This window comes from Ornithorhynchus anatinus, chromosome 20 (assembly GCF_004115215.2).
Source record: "Ornithorhynchus anatinus isolate Pmale09 chromosome 20, mOrnAna1.pri.v4, whole genome shotgun sequence".
NCBI lineage: Eukaryota > Metazoa > Chordata > Mammalia > Monotremata > Ornithorhynchidae > Ornithorhynchus > Ornithorhynchus anatinus.
In genome coordinates this window covers 22,118,480-22,142,128 of record NC_041747.1, presented here as the reverse complement: position 1 = coordinate 22,142,128, position 23,649 = coordinate 22,118,480, and the positions used below count along the sequence as shown (strand labels likewise).

General features: G+C 39.9%; 1 protein-coding gene across 11 annotated transcripts in view; it reads left to right on the top strand.

Annotated features, from left to right (window-relative positions):
- Positions 1-23,649, top strand: part of CNTN5 (contactin 5) — a 653,229-nt gene that overhangs the window by 590,132 nt on the left and 39,448 nt on the right. For all 11 annotated transcript variants that reach the window (XM_029048199.2, XM_003430617.4, XM_029048198.2 and 8 more), the window contains 2 exons: positions 14,026-14,146; positions 21,546-21,704. In XM_029048199.2, coding sequence (XP_028904032.1) covers positions 14,026-14,146; positions 21,546-21,704 — 280 coding nt within the window. The remainder of the gene's footprint in view (positions 1-14,025; positions 14,147-21,545; positions 21,705-23,649) is intronic.

Here is a 23,649-nt window from a genome sequence, read left to right as displayed (position 1 = left end):
AGTGCTGATCTCCACCATAGCAAATTGGCTAAAGGAGTAGTTTCAATCCCCTCCATCCTAGTTTAGCCCTCTACATCCCTACAGGGTAGTGAGAGATATTTGGGGGGCTTTCAGGAAAGGGGACTCCTCACCTCTGTAATCAACATTGGTGGGGAGATATGAAAGAGGGACCCTGCCCCGCTTCCTGACATTCTATGATGCCAATGTGCCTGTGGTCTGGGAGAAAGGACTGGAGAGGAGATGTTGAGACTGGCAGAAGAGGATAAGACTGGAACTCTAAAAGAGCACAGTCTAGGAGATGTTTCCTGTTATTAACAGTAGTAACGATAATAATAACAATTGTGGCTGCGAAATGCTTTGTATATGCCAGGCACTGTACTAAACACTTGAGTAGATTACAAGATAACCAGGTTAGACACAGTCCCTCTCCCACACTGGGCTCTCAGACTAAGTAGGAAGAAAAACAGTTATTGAATCCCCATTTTACATATGAGGGAACTGAGGCACAGAGAAGTCAAGTGAGTAACCCAAGGTTATACTGCAGGCAAGTGGCAGAGCCAGTATTAGAACCCAGAACTTCCGACTCCCAGGCACATGCTCTTTCCATTCAGCCACAGTTGATGTGTTTAAAACTTAAAAAGGATACAGGCCCATTCTCAACAAAGTTGGGTTAGGCAAGGGCCTTGTGTATACATTTAAGGATAATTTATGTTCTTTAAGGTAAGAGCCTCAAGGAATTACCTTATGCATTAACTTACATACTGATCAATGAGCATTACACCTAAAGGCATGGTTCTGGTTTGTTTATCCGTTAATGAAAAATCATTATCCACCAAACACTTTGTAGCGTGCTGGCTAGCAGAGGAGTAAATTGCTGGAGAAGTGAAGGTTTCAGTTGGGGGACTCAGGAGGGAACTGGGGGCTTTAGCAGTCCGAGTCTTTGAGAAAGAGGCAGAAAATCCCTCCTTAGCTATCCAGACTATAGGGGTGTTGGCATAAGCCAGAGAAGACTGCTAGATAGGAGGCACCTTGCTTAATTTCCTAAAGTAAGAAACACTAGCCCTTCGGGCAGTCAAGGCAGTCAAAAAGAATAAAAGAGATGTAGAATCTGGCCAGAATCCTAAAGGGAATTCTACCTGACCTCTGTGAAAGATCGAAACCCTCTGACATCCACAAGCACATAACATTTTAATGGATATTTTTTGAATGGTATTTGTTAAGTGCTTACTATGAACTAGGCACTGTTCTAAGCACTAGGGTATATACGAACTATCGGGTTGGACACAGTCTCTGTCCCACAAAGGGCTCACAGTCTTAATCCCCATTTTACAGATGAGGTAACTGAGGCACTGAGATCTGGGCATGTCACTCCCCTTCTTAAACAACTCCAGTGGTTGCCTATCAACCTCCGCTCCAAACAAAAACTCCTCACTCTAGGCTTCAAGGCTCTACATCACCTTGCCCCTTCCTACCTCTCCTCCCTTCTCTCTTTCTACCACCCACCCCACACGCTCCACTCCTCTGCCGCCCACCTCCTCACCGTCCCTCGGTCATGCCTATCCCGCCGTCGACCCCTGGTTCATGTCCTCCCGCAGTCCTGGAACGCCTTCCCTCCTCACCTCCGCCAAACTGATTCTCTTCCCCTCTTCAAAACCCTACTTAAAACTCACCTCCTCCAAGAGGCCTTCCCAGACTGAACTCCTCTTCTCCCTCTACTCCCTCTGCCACCCCCCCTTTTACCTCTCCGCAGCTAAACCCTCTTTTTCCCCTTTTCCCTCTGCTCCTCCACCTCTCTCTTCCCATCCCCACAGCACTGTACTTGTCCGCTCAACTGTATATATTTCCATTACCCTATTTATTTTGTTAATGAATTGTACATCGCCTTGATCCTATTTAGTTGCCATTGTTTTTACGAGATGTTCTTCCCCTTGACTCTATTGCCATTGTTCTCGTCTGTCCGTCTCCCCCGATTAGACTGTAAGCCCGTCAAACGGCAGGGACTGTCTCTATCTGTTGCCGACTTGTTCATCCCAAGCGCTTAGTACAGTGCTCTGCACATAGTAAGCGCTCAATAAATACTATTGAATGAAAGTGAAGTGATTTGCCCAAGGTCACCCAGCCGACAAGTGGCAGAGCCGGGATTAGAACCAAGCTCCTTCTCTCAGGCCTGTGTTCTGTACTCTAGGGCATGGCTGCTCCTGGCCTGTGACCAAGAGTTAGACCCCAGTGGCAACCCTGTGGTAAACTACTCATGATCTGTCAAGCCTCAAGATGCCTAAGTCTAGCCAGCAACAGTTCCAGGGATGTTTAGAACAATACTGGATTAACCAAAACAGCCCTCTTTTCAATCCTCGACTGTTCCTGCTGTTAGTTGTCTGTGAGTGAAGCTCTTTCACCAGCTGCCTCCAGACCTCAATATTAGTAATAATAATGATGGTATTTGTTAAGCGCTTACTATGTGCCAAACACACCCACATTACAGAAAACTCGGTTGTGTACTTGTGCCACACAAACCAGCAGTTTCTTTCATTAATGTTGCCCACTGAATCCCAGAAAGCTCATGTGGTGGGAATTAATTAATTAATGGTGGTATTTGTTAAGCAGAGCACTGTTCTCAGAGGTGGGGTAGATACAGGGTAATCAGGTTGTCCCACGTGAGGCTCACAGTCTTAATCCCCATTTTCAGATGAGGTAACTGAGGCACAGAGAAGTTAAGTGACTTGCCCACAGTCACACAGCTGACAAGCGGTGGAGCTGGGAAGACTAGAACTGTGTTCTAGTCCAAAACTATAAAGAATATATACACTGTGTTGGAACTTATCAAAAGACGAGGCATGATATTTAATGATCACACCCACTTTAATACACCTAAAGCTCTCAATTTCTAGGTAAACCGAAAAACAGAAGTTGATCGGGAATGTGTTTTCCTTTTCTCTCTTCTCGAGGAGAGGCTGGGCGGGTGGTCTCAAGAGCTTCTCTCAATACCCTGACTTTCTCTGAATTTAGTATCACCTGCTTATGCCTGTTATTATTGCCTGTTTAAGCTATGGTCTCTGGCAGTTATTTTGGTGTTGGATAAATGTATTGACAGTGCATTTCTATCCAAAGTAGTAGTCTGATCCAGAGGTCTGCTAAATTAATCCTAGTGAATTTTTCTGTATGGCCCAGGAAATACAGCACATTACTTGTTTCTTTTCACTTAAGCCACTTCTAAAAGCACCCGGGATTTGGCAAATCATACTTGACCCTAGGAATTACAGGACTCTTCAAGGACCCTTCAGTTTCAGCAATACCAAAGGGATTTGAGGAGATCAGCCACTGTCTTAAAACTAAATCATCCATTCCTGCAAGAAGCAATTGAATTTTGTTTGTCAGCTGATGTAGAAGGCAGGCCATATACAGAGCACCTCTCCAATCGGACATCAGAGCCAAGTCCCTGCTACTGCCTTGCACTTCTCATGCCATTCCTCCTCCTCAGTGGGACCACTGTGGATATCTGTTCAGGAATGCCCGGAAACTGTCCGTTCTCATCAGAGACCTGGGGTGAGCAAGGATGGGAGTCTAGTTCCCAAAGCTATCGGGGCCATTGTCCCCTTCATCCCTGTGTATTTGGCGCTTACAATAGAACAGAATACATAAAAGGGAGATCATCCATTTCCTAGTGGATGGAGTGTGGACCTGGGAAACAGAGGACCTGAGGGATCATGGCAACTCCGTCATCTGCCCTGTGACCTCACCTAACATCTCTGTGCCTTGGTTTCCTCATCTGGAAAATGGGGATTAAATGCTTGCTCTCACTCCCCTACAGATTGAAGGCCCTATGTAGGACACCATCCCACCTGATTTTCCTGTCTCTAATCCAGTGTTTAGGACAGTGTTTGCCATGTAATAAACGTTTAACAAATATCCCAATTATTATTATGCTCATTTAGATTTTGCAGGAGATGTAAATAATATGAAAAAAATAAGGCTATATGAGACACAGGAAGTTTTAAAAACATCTTAAAGGGATGTTTTATTTTACTGTTGTTAAAGGCACTAGGGAAGCTGATTAAAAATTTGATTGTTTTTCTTTCATTAGATATGACTAAAGTCACTATTGTGACTTCATCAGGGCAGCTATTCACTTCCAGGTCTACTGAAAAGTTTCAAAGACAATTTAGTCCAACATAGAATGCTATAAAATAGATTTTTCATTGAGGTAGTGCCATTTCCTTTCTCTTATAGAGTTCGATATTATTTTCATCATTTCAAAGGCATTCTTTTTTGACAGACACTTTATCTTCATGGCATTGCTTAGCAGCATTATAAATGACATTCAAGAAGTTGTTCATCCACTTGCAAGGCTTAGTCTTAGAGGGAAGCATAGACTTAGTGTTCCTCTCTTTTCTCGTAAGTTAATAAGACTCAATGGGAAAGCAAAATAATTTGAACTGCCTTTTTCATCTGAGCTAAGAATACAAGTTCAGTCTCTGAGCATCTGGCTCATTTGGAAATATAGGACAGAACAAATAAACATCTAAGTATGTGAAAAATAATAGAAATAGAGCCTAACCCTTTGCATTAGCAGTGCTTTATTTACCCAAAATACAAAACTCTGAACAAAAGTGTTTCCCTCCCAGTTTTGCTTGTGATAGACATGCCTGGTAATACTGTTTTCTGTTTATTTGGGGGAGTTAAAAGATTCTATGCCTCTGTGTACTCCAGGATGGATTATAACAGTGTGCTGGTTTTGAAAAGCAATTCTTTAGTCCATCGGGAACATTAATTTGGCATGGAATGACAGCCAGACTAAAGAACAGTATGGATCTCAGGACATGACCTGAGTCTGAGTTGCTATAATTACCATCAAACATTTTCAATGTTGACCATTCTTTTGGCTCGGTGCAATTCTGAAACCAGTTCACTGGGGCCTAAACCACTCCCTAGTAGTGAATTAAGTGCTCAGAGGGGTGCATCAGGGCCACTTGGTTACCATGGCCATCCTTGCTATTAGGCAAAATCTTCCTTTTGATTATTGATGGGCATTGCAATCATGAATCATCTATTTGCCATTTGCTAAAAATGTGCTTCTATTAAGAATATGCATCCATTCATTTCCTCATTTTGAAACTCTCTGGAATTCCACCAGTGTATCATCTTCTTTGTGATACTGTAATACAGAAGATGAAAGTAGTATCCAGATGTGTATAAGTATGAACCTTAAAAAGATGGACTGCCCCATCATGCAATGCTATTTTTTTTTCACATTAGATCCATCGCAAAGTCTAACCTGGCTGCGGGGGCAGTAAGAAAGTTGTTATTATTGTCATTTCTTTTTCACTATTACAATTTACAGGTTTTGACTACTTCAGGGTAGCTACATGTATCTTCAATTAATTTTCTCAATGTATTTATCATCCTTTTTCTGTACTGAATGCAACCTTTCCATTTGTTTTCTACATTTCTAATTTATCTTTGTGTTTTATCTCTATATATACACAGAGAAAAAGAAATATATTTATTTCTATTTCTCCAAATATATATATACAGATATATCTCCCATATATTTCTCTCATATACAATATATGCAGCTCATTAATTATAATTTTTCTTATTCAACAGCCATACCGCAGTAGAGAGTCATTATTCAGTGTGCCCTTCCAAATTTTATTGGCCAACCTTTATCCATGCAATTAATTTCACTTCAGCTTGACCCATAGAATCTGCTTGGGGGATTCAATCACTCTTTTATAAATGTCCATGTTAACAGAGTTGTGGCGTGGTAGCATGGTGGTTAGGTCCAGTTTCTCCAGCAAATAGGAGATGCTGAAATCAGAAAAAACTTATTTGACATTAACACTTTTGAACTTTTAAAAAGAAAAATATTGTGTGAGCGCCTTCCATTTTATATTTTGGAGAATTACTTTTATATTAGCTTTGTGTTGAAGTGAACCATCACCATTGTTCCTCATGGTGCTTTTCAGGCAGTGTTTTGGGAAAAGGGCTGTTATTTTCAAGCAGACCTCCTAAATGTCATTTTGTTATTTTCAGTTTCTTTTGTCACTTATCACTATGAAACTATTATATGTTGAATGCTGGAAGCCGCCTATAGTTTATTATGCACCTAGCTTTTCAAAATATGTGTGGTGTATCTCTCACCTAATAATCTTGGAATATTATCAAGAAATGCACTGAATCTTATTAATCTAGTAATAACAATAACTAAGCAGGTTGCTTCCCACTGATATTCCTCAGCTCTATTTTTTTTTCAAAGAAGGTGAATTTTTACATTTCCATAGCAACCTTTGATTATCTATTTGTCTTTCTAATCTACAGCCTTCCCTTGGCTTACTTTAAAAGGAAGAAAAAGTAAAGGGCAACTTAATCCTTCATAAAAACTAAGCAGACCTACTCGGTTTCAAGATCTAGTTGTGGGTCAAAAAGATGGTTTGCACATTTAATGAGTTTAATTTTCCCATTGAATCTTGGGGCCGGCAGCAGTAACTCCTCAGGAAATGCAGAGGGGTAAACAACTTTCTTTTGCCCCTCTTCCAGAGTCTTTGCTCAGGCCAAGGTGCTACCAGGTTTGAATGAAAAATCAGCACCCAGTGATTGACAGCAACCTTCCATATGTTTCTCAAAGGGATGCATGGAATGACCTTTATTAGAGGAGCAATAGAGATTTTGCTGCTTTCACTGGAAAAACTGTCAGAACTCATTCCTCTGGAGAAATTGGTGGCAAAAGCCTGATTGAACTCAAGCCTCCTGACCTCAAGGCGGGGCTGTGAGGAGGTGCTAGGCAGTAGTCAAATCAGGATTTGCCCATTTAAGTGAGGACTTTATCAACTCAGTGTAAAATGAGGTGTAGTGACTCACCTAAGGAAATGTGTTTATGTTTCTTAAGCATCTGGGTCCTGAATATTTTTTTCTCAAAAAAGGCATTACGTGATGATGATGATGGTATTTGTTAAGTGCTTACTATGTGCCAAACACTGTACTAAGCTCCGGGGTGGAAACAATCAAATTGGGTGGGACACAGTCCCTGTTTCGCATGGAGCTCACAGTCTTAATCCCCATTTTACAGATGAGGTATATGAGGCACAGATAAGTGACTTGACCAAGGCCACACAACAGATAAGTGATGGAGGCTGGATTAGAACCCATGACCTCCCGACTCCCAGGCCCATGCTCTCTCCACTAGACCATGCTTCATTAGACCATGCTGCCCGCGGTCCTGGAACGCCCTCCCTCCTCACCTCCACCAAACTAATTCTCTTCCCCTCTTCAAAACCCTACTTACAACTCACCTCCTCTAAGAGGCCTTCCCAGACTGAGCTCCCCTTCTCCCTCTACTCCCTCTGCCACCCCCCCTTTTACCTCTCCGCAGCTAAACCCTCTTTTTCCCCTTTTCCCTCTGCTCCTCCACCTCTCCCTTCCCATCCCCACAGCACTGTACTTGTCCGCTCAACTGTATATATTTCCATTACCCTATTTATTTTGTTAATGAATTGTACATTGCCTTGATTCTATTTAGTTGCCATTGTTTTTACGAGGTGTTCTTCCCCTTGACTCTATTTATTGCCATTGTTCTTGTCTGTCTGTCTCCCCCGATTAGACTGTAAGCCCGTCAAACGGCAGGGACTGTCTCTGTTGCCGACTTGTTCATTCCAGCGCTTAGTACAGTGCTCTGCACATAGTAAGCGCTCAATAAATACTATTGAATGAATGAATGAGACTGTAAGCCTGTTGGGGACAGGGAGTGTCACGGTTTATTGTTGTAATTTCCCAAGGGTTTAGTTTACAGTGCTCTGCGTACAGAAAGCACTCAGTAAATATGATTGAATGAATGAATGAATACCAGTTCAGATTTCCCCTCACATATCTGAGGACAGTAATTGTACTTCTTTCCACCTAGATTGATGCATTTCATTCAGAAAGACCAAACCTCAAGGTTGCAAAATACACTAAGGCAGTTAGTGCAAACTTTTGCAGTTGTATCCAAGACCACTGGAAGAGAACCTTCCCCCCACCTCCCCAGCCAACCACAGAAGCTATGAAAATATCCATTTCTAACCAGATATGTCATCAGCAGCGGGATATGCTCTTGGAATTAATTTTCAGTTGAATCCAGCTGGATCTCATTAATAAAAGTTATTCAACCAAAACTAGTACAATGTGGGATAGTCATTTGACTAAGGGCATTGGAAAATAACCTGAAAGCATTCTTTCTGTTTGCACTCATTCATGCAAATGCTGTAGAACCAAATGGAGATGTCTGTTTTCAAGTAAAGATTAATGTAAACAAGATGACATTAGCAGTGAAGGAATGTAGTTAAACTAAATATTTGGGGGGTTCTAAAAGGGAAAGCCTCAGGTATGCTGTAGGCACATTATCTTACTGGCTGCAGTCAGCTTCTTGAATACATTTTTATTGACATAATAGGCTTAAGTGGCTTTTTGCCAATTATGTAACCAATTCTTTCAGTAGTTTTCCCATCTCATACAGTAAATCCAATAGTAAGAAAGCAGAGCTGCCTTTTCCTATTTGTCAGTCAATCAGTGGTATTTACTGAGGGCTTACTGTGTGCAGAACATGTAGTAGGCACCCCAACAGTACAGTAGAGTTGGTAATAATAATGATGGTATTTGTTAAGCACTTAATATGTGACAAGCACTGTTCTGAGCACTGGGGTGGGTACAAGGTAATCAGGTTGTCCCATATGGGGCTCACAGTCATAATCCTCATTTTACAAATGAGGTAACTGAGGCCCAGAGAAGTTAAGTGACTTGCCCAAAGTCACACGGTTGACAAGTGGCAGAGCTGGGATTCAAACCCATGACCTCTGACTCCCAAGCTCATGCTCTTTCCACTAAGCCACACTGCTTCTCTTAGACTTGATCCCTATCTTCAAGAAGCTTACTAACACCTGGTGAGTTAGTATTTGCTCATGGTAATTTCATCAGTGGATGAATACACTCAGTCCTGCCACAGCTCTACAGGATTTGACGAGAGCGAGTTGGGGCTTTTAAGCAACATTTTCAGATGAAGTTCTAAAAGTTGTTCCTAAATTCTTCCCTCTGGAAATTCCCACATCTGGGATGAGCTCCAGTAAGGGGAGAGAAGGAAAAATAATTCTGCTGACTTTCAATAATTAGCTAATCTGACTTGACTTGTAGCCACAATGTTAGGGTCTCTTGAAGTCCTTCGTTTAATATTCTGCAGAACAATATTTGCTGAAATGTGTTTAGTCACCAATTGGTTCATTTGTATCCAAACCCATGAAAATATTACCTATTGGGTCAATTTTGTTGTCAGAAAGTGATTTTATTAATTAATATCCACATTTTTTTCTGATGTATGACTATCACAGGATTTCAGCATATTGTCTAATTAGGAGTTTAAGGAGAGGAACCATGTTTTTTAACCAAAGACATTTAGTCAAGTGGATGCTAGAAGATAATAATGAATCAAGTTAAAAAAATTTCCTCATTTGCTGACGTGAATTGCTTTTGGTATTTGCATATTAGTGTAGGAACTAAAAGAGGAAAAATCAACTAATAAACTGTTGCCTATTTAGCAACTACATTACAAGTGGCTCACTTTTTGTGCAGGAGCATAATTTCATCATAAATTACATTTGTAACGTTCTTCCCTGTTATAAATCCAACCAAAGCATTCACTTTGACCTGAACTGTCCCTGATATCAACAGGCCTAACCTTTGTAAGAACGGTGGCTATTATTTCTCTGAATTTTCAAGTTTCTTTTATTAGAGGCAATTAAAGTTAAATTTCTAAACACACATCAACTGGTATTAAGCACTAAAAGTTTAATTTTTAATCTTGTGAACAACTCTGGCTTTACTTTAGTTCTGTGATACTAAACGTAAGGGTTTCACAGGGATCTATTAATTGGTTCTAGTTTCCACTATTTCTAGCAATAATTCTTTCATTTCCTGCTAATGGACCCAGTTATTTAGTTATGCAGGTTAAATCATGAATCCATTTACACTGGAATTTTAACAACTCTGCAACAATGAGAACCAGCAAAGTCACTTTCTGAGATTTGGGTTTTTTTTTCTTCATGGCATCTGAGCACACATTAAATGTGAATTGTTCTCTAAGGGGAGAAGGAAGCTTTCAAGGATTCCAGTCTTCACATTAAAAATCTGAATTGTGTGTCAATAATATCAGTCATACTTAACATAGCTAATAAGCATAGTCCTTAGAAAATTAAAAATAATTCCTTTGCACCAAAAGAGTGGGCATCCTGCTTATTCTTTCATTTCTAAATGTTCTTCATGGCATGCGCTTCTTGAGGAAATGAAAATAAACCTAGAGTACCACCCCTCCTGACTGCTGGATTTTTCTTCCTGGTAGTACTGATATGTTTATCTTGTTGAGCAAAGGAGATATAGATGACTTTCCCTCTAGCAATGCCTTGAGTCAGAAGGAGATGGACTAAAATCCAGTGAACTTGTTTTCAGTATTATATGAATGGATTGAAAAATAAATGAATGAAAATTAAGAGGTCTATAATAAGCATATTTGCACTTAAGAAGCAATTCGAGGAAAGCATCAGGCATTGCACAGAATATAATCAGAGCTGCAAAGGACAGTGTCACATGGACACAATGTTATAGACACTGTTCAATATCTGTCATACTTTAGTCACATACCTGCGGGTAGAAATAACTGCCGCATGACCTTGGACAACTCCCTTCCTTTTTTTGTGCCACAGTTTACTCATCTTTAGGACAGACACATTAATTGAAGGAAGAATCAGGTTCAAGGAAGGTTACTTAGAAACCCCGTGAAGAAATTAGGAAGAAGGGAGGGCAGACTGACAAAAATATAACTGGGCCCATAGTTTTTTAAACTTGATCACAAGGCTGCAAGTGGACATGAGTTATCCCTGAAATATTAATTTTCTGACGGCTTATTTTTTTCTTTTTCTTTCAGTGTCTTTTGGAATGTCTCACTGTCATTAGAGTTTAGTACTAAAAATCACCATGTGAAGCCAACTTTCTTTTACAAGAGGAATGATAGTGGTTTCTTTTTAAGAATGGGAAATAGGGATCATGAGATTTTGATTTGTTATTTTAGATTTGTCTAAAATAACCAAGAATATCATCAGGTTATAATGGCTTTGGGTAAACCATCTCATTCACTCTCCACCCCCAAACCATCCTGAATGAAGTTGCATCATCCTATTATAAAAGAAAGCAAAGAGACCATTTTACAGATGAGGTAACATAAATTAAATGACTTGCCCAAGGTCACACAGCAGAGTCAGGATTAGAACCCAGGTCCTTCAGACTCTCAGGCCAGTGCTTTATCCACTAGGCCATGCTGTTCCTATTTTTAGCATGTATATATATAAATATATGTGTATATGTATATATACAATTTTTCTGCTATGTGTGAAAGACACATCAAAATGAACAGGAGCTTTTAAGATTTCGGTTTAAGATTTCGGTTCTGTAAAGAGTCATTTCAAGAATCAAGGACTGAGAGTCAGGATAACTAGGTTCTAATATCAGTTTTGCTACTTGCTTGCTGTGGGATCTTGGGGAAGTCACAACTTCTTAGGGCTTCAGCATCTGTAAAATGGAGCTTAAATACCTGTTCTCCCACAACCTTATGGATCAGGACTGCATCTGAGCTGATTGCATTGTGTCTCCTCCAGCACACAGTACAATGCTAGGTACAGAGTAAGCAGTTAACCAATAACACAATTATTATTATCATTCATTTACTGAACAACATCACTTATTGGAAGAGCAAAAAGAGTTTAGCTCCTAAACCCCCTTAATTTCGGGTCACAACTTGTGACACTGAAACCTGTTCTCTAAGTTTCTGTGAAATGATGGGATTGTTCTAGTTAGATAGGGATCCAAGGTCATGGCAGGAACTGAGGGCTGAAAATATCTCCCTTTCTTTTTTTGGAAGGAACTTCTTGAAATATACTGTAGGAGAAAGGATTGTGACACCAGCTAATTAGGATTATATGAACTGGCAATTGTGCAGCCCAAGCTACACATGAGCTGCAGAGTTGCTGGATGGGGGGGCTATGTTTCACACTCTCTGCTTTTCTCTTTAAATGACTGGTGGCAGGATGGTCATACTTGTAATAGGGGAAAGTGAAAACCAGGTGTAGAAAAAACTTGGAGCAAGAGAGATCTGCAGAGGAGAGCAGAAGGCAAAGGGAATGCAAAAGAAATCAGAAAACTATGACCAAGAATAACTCCTAGGAGAGGAGAGTGAAAATGAGGTGTAGAAGTAAGAAAAGAACGCATCTGTTATAAGTAACCACTTCATTAAAAGTACCATAAATTGTGCAGGTTTTCTCTTAGGAACTGAACACTCTGGGCCAAGATTAAATATAATAGGCTCCCACAGGAATTCTTCTCATTATTTCTCATGAAACATCAGTGAATCTACTAAGAGTGTAATTTAGGTTTAGTTTCCCGGATCCAACTCTTTCACTGCTAATCTGCCTTCAATTTAGGATTTTCACAATATTAAGCAGATAGGAAGCAAAAATGTAGGATGGCTATAAAGAATGGAAATAGACTTAACATTCTTGACATGTAATGCACAAGGCCATGGAATTGACAGAGACGGGATGGGCAAGGATGCAGCCCATCACAAAAGGTTACAAACCATTGATCAGGGGAGACAAGTCAAGGAAGGATTCCTGAATTCATGGAACTCTTCTGTATTTCCCTGAGGAATCTCTTCCTTGGGGGCATAGAAGAGCATAAGTTTACATGGAATTGACCCAGAAAAAATAAGGCATTTGAAGAGCCAAGATGAAAAAATATTCCCCCAAAAATGCACCGTTAAGGTGTAAATCAGTGTATCTCAAAAAGGAGGGTAAAGAAGTCTTGAGTTTACAAATTCTTATTATTTTTAAGTTTGAAGGACACAGCCCTATTTCAACAGTTGGGTTCAAATGCTTTGCCATCCATAGTTTTGCTGCTTCCTCATGCTGTAGATGATAAAAGAGGTGACCAAAGTATCCAGCTTCCATCCAACGCATCCATTTATGGTGCTTTCAAATTATGACATTATTTTTAAAAAATTGTATGTTGAAATTACTGATGGTTACTGAACACCTGGAGACTCCATGACGTATGGTTCATGGTGCATGTATTTGCTGCTCTCATTTTGACAACTTGCTTTGGATTGAAACATGGAATGTTAACAGTATGTAAAAATTCTGCTGTATTATTTGCTTAAATATGCCCAAAGTGTTCTTGAAAATGAGAGGTTTTTATCTAGTCATAACCATAAAGAGGCTACTCTTTTCCTCCTGGTTCAACTGAGAGACAGGATTAAGTGACTAACAGTTGCCTTGGACCATTCCTTGGAACTGCAAATTCACCAGTGATTCCAAGAAAACTGAGCCCCACCCATATTCTTAGCTTAACGATGTTATTATTTTAATGTGTTGGTTTTCTGACTTCAAATAACCTTTTCCTAATAAAAAACAAATTCCAAGAAGAAATGGGTTCAAATCCATTGCATAAGAATTTACCATGCTTAAAGTCGTTCTAGTGTATTAACTCAGCCGAGATTGAAGGGGAGCACTGTTCCAAGGAATATCATGGTTCTGGCTATCCTAGTTGATCTGTCATTGCCTAAGGACTGTTAATCCCCTATGGAACATTTTAATTAGCAAGAATAAAAATTGTAATAACAAACAAACTGGATTTTGTTTTCATTTTCTCAGATTTTCCTCTCATTTTGAAAAACAACCTACATTTGTGTGTGCATTTTTAAGTATTTTAAAGGAGTTTCTTTAGTTGTCCTCTAAAAACAATTTTCAAATTTTGATTATGCCAAGTTAATCATTGTTTTAAAATAATTTGCATGTACAGGTATTTCTGTATTTGGGACGTGTTTCAATTTTGAACTGTTGTAATCAAAGCTTGTAGTCAAAGCTTGGCCTTTTGACTAAATGTGCAAAGTTCCCTCTAAAACTACCGTGAACAGGCAGATTTTCAATGTTTTAAACTGGCACTTTATCCTTCTTTCAGCAAGCATCCTCTGCAGATTTAATGATCAGGAACATCCTTCTGATGCATGCTGGGAGATATGGCTGCAGGGTACAGACCACAGCTGACAGTGTGTCAGATGAGGCAGAACTTCTTGTTAGGGGTGAGTATGCTAATAGTGCAGTCTGAAGACATGATCACCATAAATTATCATATAAAGGGATTAAATGCATGGACTTTGAGGACATCAGTACTAGGCATTATACTTCCAGTTTCATAATACACGTGTCATTTTTGCTTAACCTTTTTGTCTTTGAAAGGACTACATGGGAAATTATTTCATGATAACAAACCCAATTACTAACAACAGTCTGGGGGCTGGGACCTTTCTAAGCCCCTTAAGGGGCTAAATGTCAAACTGAAATTTCAAAATTAAAACATTAATGCACTAAACCTTCTAGACAGGTAAATTATGCTTTGCCACAAAGCTAATGAAAAATGAATCTTTTTCACTTATCCTTAAATTCTGTGTTAGCCAGGTGATATTAGCTATATGCCTAAAATGGGGACAACTGACAGAAAAAAAGTCTCAAAATATTAACTTTGCCTTTCTTATATGTTGTGAAGGTATTTAAACTTCCCATTCATGGTCCGCACTGTCAAATTGGGGGCACACTTAGTTTGTACTAACCAAGTTACCAGCAGCTTATCACTGATTTAGGATGGCAATTCTTGTTGAGACCAAAATCCTGGTGTGTAATTTTTTTTTTATCATCTACAAGTTGCTTCTTGAGGATGTTGAAGTATTGTATGTTTGTATCTATTGCTTATTCTCTACAGGTAAAAAAGTGGCAATACCTGTAAGGCTAGGAGATAGCTGCTTTTTAGAATGATGACTTGCTTAGTTATCCACCGCTAGAGTGTTGCCTGATAGTCACAACGAAAAAAAACTCATTAGGATCTTAGAAAACCAGCCATTATTGGTTCAGATCATTATTTCTGGTATGACTCAAGCAATGTAACTCTTATTTGTAAACTTTACTTGAAATACAAAATCACCACAGCCAAAGGCATCTTTTCACCTTAGCCTAATCTGGAAATTGAAGCCCATATATCGTCTCACAAACCTAACTCAGAGAATGTTAAACCAAACTAATAAACGGCATCGATCACACAGCACTGAACTAGAGAGGCACAGACTCCTTCTTTGTTATCTATCATCTAGTGCATCTGTTACAAATTACCAAACCTTTCAGCCTGCTGTATTTAAGCGCTGCTACTGTAGACCACTGTCTCCATTTCTCTAAGTGAGTTAGATGGTGTCTTCAGAATTGTACCGAACCCACTGTCAGCCAAATGACAGCTGTAATCTTTCAGTCTGTGCTGAGTTTTAATGGCCCAGCACATAATGGTAAATTTCACCCTATTCTTGGGTGATAGAAATCTTTAGAGCAACAGGCAGCCAGCCGAAAGAAAACCGCAGTGATAGCCCTCTTCTCTTGGACAACTGTTTGGCAGTAGTGATTTTGGTTGTTCATGGAGGCGCATTATCTTTCCTGCATTTGGGAGCAGGGCCTGCCTTGAGTTTGGTGCAGCTGGGGCTAAACAACTAGAAACCGTGGTATTTGTTAAGCGCTTACTATGTGCCAAACACTGTACTGAGCATTGGGGTAGATTTAATATTAGCAGATCAGATTCGGTCTTCATAGGGCCTTCAGTTTGAGAACTCAAAAGTGATTAGGCAGAAGGGGTCATTTAGGACCAGAGGGTGTCATATTTCCTCTGTATCTAATTGTTTTCATCTATGAAATGGGGATAGTAGTTGTATTAACCTACCTCACAGAGAAGCTTGGAGGAACACGTAATAAACTTAGAATGAGCAGTTGCTATATCATAAAGTGTATTTGAAGGAATTTAGCATTTCGTTTAGTCACCATATACTATTCTCTCCACCCTAATTTGCATTGAAGAAATTAATGATTTTCTCACACCCAAAAGAAAGTGTTTAGAAGAGATCTGCAAGATGCTTTTGATTAGCATCATGCCTGGCATATTTTCACACCCCAATACAGTGTTTTCTCTGAAGATGTTTTTAATACATCTGTTCTCGTCATCCACCTGAGAAATTCATCTCAGGAGTCATGGCAGCATCTGGGGTTATTTCTGGTAGATGCATTTAAATTTTTTAAAATTGTTTTACTATTTTAATAATGATGGTACTTAAGTGCTTACTATGTGCCAAACACTGTTCTAAGCACTGGGGTAGATACAAGGTCATCAGGTTAACATAACTGGGGTCCCCTGATACGTAATCCCATGCCTTTTCCACTCTGTAAATTGATGGCTAGGTACCCAGGTCCTGAGACATAACATTAGTGAATATTACGACTAGGGCAGTAGGGGTTAGCTTGGGAAGACTGCATGGAGGAGAGGAGTAGGACTTTGAAGCTGGAAAGGGGTGTGGTTTGGAATGTAGGTTGTACTGGAGGAAGGAGACAATGGTTGGGGTTTGCAAGTAGTGTGACGTAGTGAAAATGTGTCTGTTTGCTGTTAAATTGTAGTCTCCCAAGTGCTTAATACAGTCCTCTGAACATAGTAAGCGCTCAATAAATACAACTGAAAGAATGAAAAGAGTGTGGGCTTCGGAGTCAGAAGACCGGGGCTCTAACTGATCCCGCCACTTGAGGGTTGTGTGACCTTGGATAAATCACTTAACTTCTCTGTGCCTCAGTTTCCTCATCTGTAAAAGGGAGATTGAATTACCTTTTCTCCATCTGACTCAGACAGTGCGTACCATGTGGTAAAGGGACTGTGTCTGTCCTGATTATTTTGTATCTACAACAGTGCTTCATAGAGTGATTGGCACATAGTAAGTACTTAGCAGGAATGCAAGTGGGTTCCCCTCCCACTCTTCTACTCTTGGCCAGGAGGGTGTCTGCCAGGAGCGAAGGAGTTAGCAGTGCTGCTAATGGCTAGGATGGGTGGTGAGTGATAGGCTTTCAGGTCACTGGAAGGTTACTGCCTAGGTGCTAGCTTCCCGGATAATTCGAGAATTATACTTGATTTTTGACTAGGAAGAAACAACCCATCCTAGCTGGAAGCAAACTGGCATGGGCTGTAACTCAGCTGTAAAAGAAAACACTATTCTGATATGAAAAATATTAGGCCACGGCTGTATGCCCGGAAGGCAGGATTTTCCTCACACCCTCCGTTGTCTCTCTTTCCTTCTCTTCTTTTTCTCCCTCCCTGACTCCCCTGCTTCTTCCTTCCTTCCTCCCCGGCCCCTGTTCTTCATTTCTCTTCCTCTCCTTTACCTCCCTGTGCTTTCCTCACTCCCTCCTTGTCTCCTTTCCCTCTCTCCCCCTCTCTTTTTCCTCCATCCCTGTCTGTTTCCCTTTCTTTGAGCTATTGCTACTCTTGCAGCTGCTGGAAAGCTCCAGAGTTTCATTTCGCTTCCTTTCCCTGCAATAACTGCCAGTTTTGGAGCCAAGTTGGAAGGACTCCAGCCATAATAGCTGCAGCTACTGGGGCAAGAGACATGAAAGTAGACAATTTGGGGCTTGGGAGCAACAATAGAATTCACCATCATCATCAGTGTTTATTGGAAAACCCAGATTCCAGTCCCATCTCTACCAAGCTGGGTGACCTTGGACCTCGAAATATTAGACCAAAAAATCTGGATCGGTTCCCCGGAAAGCAGATACGGAATTGATAAATGTGTTCCTAGTTTTCAGATACCACATGTTTTGCAAACATGATTTTTTAAATGTTTGGATCTCTTTAAGAGAAGCAGGTGCATGTAAGCGCTTAACATGCTAGCTTCATCCTTAAAATCCCAGGGTAAGTACAAGTCTTTAATATGGTTCGCAGACCCAGTGGGTGCTCAATAAATAATACTACCATTAATTCTGCTATTACTACAACTATTTAGAAACATGCAGTTCTTAAAATACTACGAATAGCTTCCTATAAAAGCTTATCCAGGAGATCCAACAAGTTCTTCAGTTCTCAGAAACTGTATTCACGACGTTTTCTAGGGTCGTAACAAAGGGATGTCTTAAGGCAGAGAGCATTATTGGTAGCGTGAAGAAATTCAGCACTACCACTGATTTTGTTGGTGTTTTTCCCAGAATGTCATTTCTCTCAGATCCCACCTAATTTCCTTGGAGTCCTTGACCCAACAGACTGTACACTCAAGGGACCTTTTTGACTTTATCTATTTTATATCTCATAACAGTGTTTCGTGGTACCAGGAAAATGGGTTGATGAGTAGATTCATCTTTAAAGTTGGCAAATAAATAAAAATGCAACAGCTTCCCAAAGAGCTGTTTATTGGCTTTCAAGGGGAGAAGAAAAATCTCTAAATAAACATGAAACCCCCTGGATGAGATTGCCAGAAGCGATTCTCCAGGGGCTCTTTGACTGGATGGTAACTGATTCAATAATTGCGAGTAATGGATAAGCTACAGAAGTAACCTTCTCCCCCAAGATTAAGTGTATCGAAGGACATTTATAGACGGTCATTTGCTGTCCGAATCAGACCGAGGAGTATTTGCCCAAACTCTGCTCTTTTCCCTAAATTGTCCACTGTCAAATGAAAAATGCATTTTAGAGACATTAAACAATAATGCAACCCTTGGGAGAGTGGCTGCTCAGTTTAGCTGCCCAGCTGAAATTATGAATGACTATAGCTGAGCATAAAACTTAATGAGATTTCCACTAAATGAGTGACATCTGCGTAGCACTCAGGTCTTGGCTAGCTGTCATTCATTTGTCATCCCTGAAGCATTTGTCTAGGATTAATCTGTTTCTGGAAGAGTTTCATGTAAAATAATAGGAAAAAAAACTATTAGCAGGTATTTAATGTACCATGGGAAATAATGCATCTAAAAATAATGCAATAAAGTAGTCTTAATGTTTATAATCAGTCAGTTAATTGTTTTTACTGAGCACTTACTGTGTACAGAGCACTGTATTAAGTGCTAGGAAGAGTATATTATAACAATATGAACAGACACATTCCCTGCCCATAAAGAGCTTACAGTCTAGAGGGGGAGATAGACATTAATATATATGAATAAAATTACAGCTCTAGCCTCTTTGAGGTTCTTAATAAAGTGCTCAGCACAAAATAGCACTCCAGTAACTACTACTGATGAAGAGGATGACAATTATTAATCTAGCCTATATCTACCACAGTCACACGCGTACGTCCTTTAACTCCTGAATAGGCCATGCTAAACTGGTGCTGGTTTGTTATTAAAATTCCATTTAGTATGTTTCTGAATCTAGTCTGTCTGGAAAAGAATAGAGCCAAATAAATGCCCCAAATATTAAATATTAAATGCATACTCTTTAATCAGTCTCAACTCCCAGTGGGTGTGTAATTCACTCTATTCATATCTGTATATTTCATACAGTAAGCGCTATTACAGTGTATGTTCCATAATACTTAACCTACACAGAGAACAAAGCATAATAATAATAATGATGGTATTTGTTAAGCACTGTTCTAAGCACCTGGTGATCAGGTTGTCCCATGTGGGGCTCACAGTCTTAATTCCCATTTTACAGATGAGGTAACTCAGGCACAGAGAAGTTAAGTGACTTGCCCAAAGTCACACAGCAGACAAGTGGTGGAGGAGCGGGTATTAGAACCCATGACCTCCGACTCCCAAGCCCAGACTCTTTCTATTAAGCCATGCTGCTTCTCTAATAATGATGCATTAAGCTGAGGGAACCATAATATGCTGGTTGAAGGAAATGATGGGATGTTAGAAGATGTCTCTATCACTATGTGGCTGAATGTCAGGAAGGACAGTTGTCACTCGGTCCCTCCCCAGATTGTTTTCTGCCATGTTGGAAGGCAAAATATTGTATTAGTCCAGCACTGGTCCAACCCTGATGGTACTGCTTTATGTTTTTATAGGTTCTAAGGACACTGTAATATACTTTATTTTATTCTCAATTATGAAGATAATTGGTTCAGCCTAATACCACAGATACTTTGAAATCCACTGGTAAAAAAGTATTTCAGAGAATGACCGCATGACTGCACATGTGTATGAGCGACCAGAAGTTTGGCTTCGTCAAAGCCTTCTGGAGCATCAGTGTAATCTCACTGGAGTGACATACCATAATGAACATAATTAGCTCAAGTCTTGTTTAAAGTTTGAATCACTACTGCTAAATACTCTCAGGCTATTTCAGTTGGAAGGCCGAACCATTCATTTTTTAAATTGTCTTCCTTAAAACAAATTATAAGGGAAATCTTCAAATTCAAACAGGGCAATCACAAATGAAATGCCCAGGTTTTAATCCACCAACATCAAGTGATTAAGACTTGTTTATTTTTCATGGTGACTTTCACAAGGTTCCCCACTGTGATAAGGCAGCTCCCTCTTGAAAGGGGAAAACTCATAAGAATATCAACAAATGTGTGCGATTCCAATTTTATACTGAGGCTGCACGACTACAAATCACCTCTTATACCACCATTACTTCCTCTGTTGTGAGTGCTTCTGGGATTTGTGGATCTAGAAATGTAGCTTGCTTCCTGATATTATATATCCCAAAACCTTTTGGGACCCAGAAATCCCTTTAAATTTCAGCCTAACATCCTGCCCCAAACTTTGGTTATGCCCTTCATCAATAAAGTAATCCACATGTCCAGGTTTTCAGTGTTTACATTTTCTAGGAAGAATAAACAGGACTGTGGGGTTACAAAAGAAAACTTCAACTCTTAATTTTTAAGGAAGTTATTTTCATAAAGTTATCCTTATTTTCCTCCTCAGTGGAGCAGATACTAATAATGTTATCGATCCTCATCACTGGGCATTTATCCTTTTGCTTTTGTGTTCAGCCTCATTGGATATTAGTAACCTGACTAGACTTACCCGAAAGACATCAGTCAGATTAAATATATTTGCTTTATGTTAAAAATGAATATTTGTGCTTTTTTCAAATCTCCTGACATTCCTATATTTTAGGATATTTAAAGGATATTTAAAGAAAAATATGTAAAATTTTTGTTACCAGGACAGTAACTTTTATCCATCTTTCAAAGTTCTCTGTCTATTCAGACTCTAATGCAAAGGCTTCTTCAAGTGACATGTAATTGTTTTGTTTTTCTCTATACTGATGGCTTCTTAAAATAGCATGGAATTTTCTTTCTCTAAAGACTTTGTCTTCCAGCAGTCATTACTGAATCTGTCAACTGTAAGTTTACCTCAGTTGGTCTCAGTAACATTGCCATTTGTCTGTGGATTTTCCTTTCAAGTCTTTATCTTTTATTGTGAAATGTGATATCAATTGATATTTACCTAGGAGCACAAAGTGATGAAGACAATCAAAATTGTAATTAATATCACAGAAATCATGAAGCTCAAATGCATCCCTTGCCTCATGTTGACCATCTGGCTATTAATGGTGCTTTTTAAAGAAGTTTATTTTGTAGTCTGATGTAGTCCGTACTGAAAACCCATTTCTCTTGTCAGAACTTCTTAAAAGATGATGTGAAAAATCGGTTCTTCATCGGCTCAGCTATTGATTTCTGTTTTTAGGTCCTCCAGGGTCGCCAGGAATAGTAATAGTTGAGGAGATCACTGAAAACACAGCTACTTTGTCTTGGAGCCCTGGGGCAGACAACCACAGCCCAATTACAGCTTACAATTTACAAGCACGGAGCCCCTTTTCACTTGGCTGGCAGACAGTAAAAACTGGTAAGAGATGCTTCCGCAAAAACAGATGAATAATGTCAGAGTGACCCATGCAACAGACCCCAATCATACAAATTGTATTTACTGACAATCATAGTACCTGTGGGATTAGGAATCCTCATCAACATTCATTTAAATCATTTACTGTGATTTGCCCAATAAGTCAGTGCTATATCACCTTTCCATTGAAATCCTGACCCTCTCTGACTTTGAAGATAATAATAATGCTGGTATTTGTTAAGCGCTTACAATGTGCCGAGCACTGTTCTAAGCGCTGGGGTAGACACAGGGGAATCGGGATGTCCCACGTGGGGCTCACAGTCTTAATCCCCATTTTACAGATGAGGTAACTGAGGCCCAGAGAAGTGAAGTGACTTGCCCACGGTCACACAGCTGACGAGTGGCAGAGCCGGGATTCGAACTCATGACCTCTGACTCCAAAGCCCGTGCTCTTTCCACTGAGCCAGGCCGCTGTGCAGATCCCAAAATCTGCACAGAAGAGTAATAATCCAAAAGGCTCGGAAAGATTCCAGCATTAGCAATTATTTAAGGATGGGCTAAACCACACAATTAAAATGTTCCTTATAGATTAAAAATACTTTCTTGGGAACATAGCCTTAACATATAGGCCTGAATTTTCCACACAGAGCATGTCTCTGTAAAAAAAAAATAATGCTTATGCAGAGAAGCTCCCTCTCATTTAAACTATGAGCCCCATATGGGATAGGGATGATGTCCAACATGATTATATACCCCAGAACTTAGTACAGTGCTTGGCACATAGTAAGAGCTTAGCATTAAGAACAACTATTATTATTTTTAATGATGATGATAATGGTATTTATTAGGCATTTACAAGGCACTGTTCTAAGCACTGGGTAGATGCAAAGTAATTGGGCTGGACACAGTCCATATCCCCCCATAGGGCTCACAGTCTTAATTCCCATTTCATACCTGAGAGAATTGAGGCACAGAGCAGTTAAATAACATGCCCAAGGTCAAACAGCAGACAAGTGGCATATCTTGAATTCAAATTCAGGTCCTTCTGACTCCCCAGCCCATGCCATGTCCACTTAGACCACTCTGCTTCTCTAATCTGAGCAAGATTTATTTTTCCAGTTGAAATGGATGTAATCTCAGTCTATGTCTCTTTAATCTTCTCCTCACAAATGTAATTCCTTGTCTCAAAGGAAGATCCAGCAATCAGGGCCATATTTAAGGGCGGGCAAATAGAGTAAACATCCCAAATCTTGCATTTTAGGCCAGTCTCCTCACTTGAAGATGGAGAGGATTTCAGGTAGAGTCCCAACCTGCCTCTTTCCCAAGAAGACACTGCCTGCCTAATCTTTTGGCTTTATGTCTGTGAGCCCATGTAGGACATGGACTTTGTCTAACCACACTGGGCTCAGTCTTAATCCCCATTTTACAGATGAGGTAGGCACAGAGAAATGAAGTGACTTGCCCAAGGTCACACAGCAGACAAGTGGCACAGCCAAGACTGTAAGACAGGGGGCCTTCCTCTCTTCCATCCTTGGTGGCAGAAAAAGCATTTGCCACCTAGGCTACCCCACTGGCACCCCATCTTTCTCTCATGCCTCCTGTGTGAATTAGGGGTGTACGAGGGATTATTAACATCAAGGATATGCATTTTTGCGAATCTTGTCATTTGGAAGGCGCCCCTTTTAAAATGTTCTCCATTTATTGTTTTAATAATGGTGTAAATCAAATGCTTAAGTGCTAAGCTTTGGAGTAAGAACCCAATGATTAGATCTGACACAGTCTCTGTTATGGTTGGGGCTCAACTTTTGAGTGATTTACTAGCAATCATGAAGTACAGAGTTGACCAAATATTGTTTTTAAGTACAGGTCATTGCAAATCAGAACTGAAACTCAATACTTACTCTTGATTGATTGATAAATAGAACAGGAGGGGATAGAATTAGAAGCA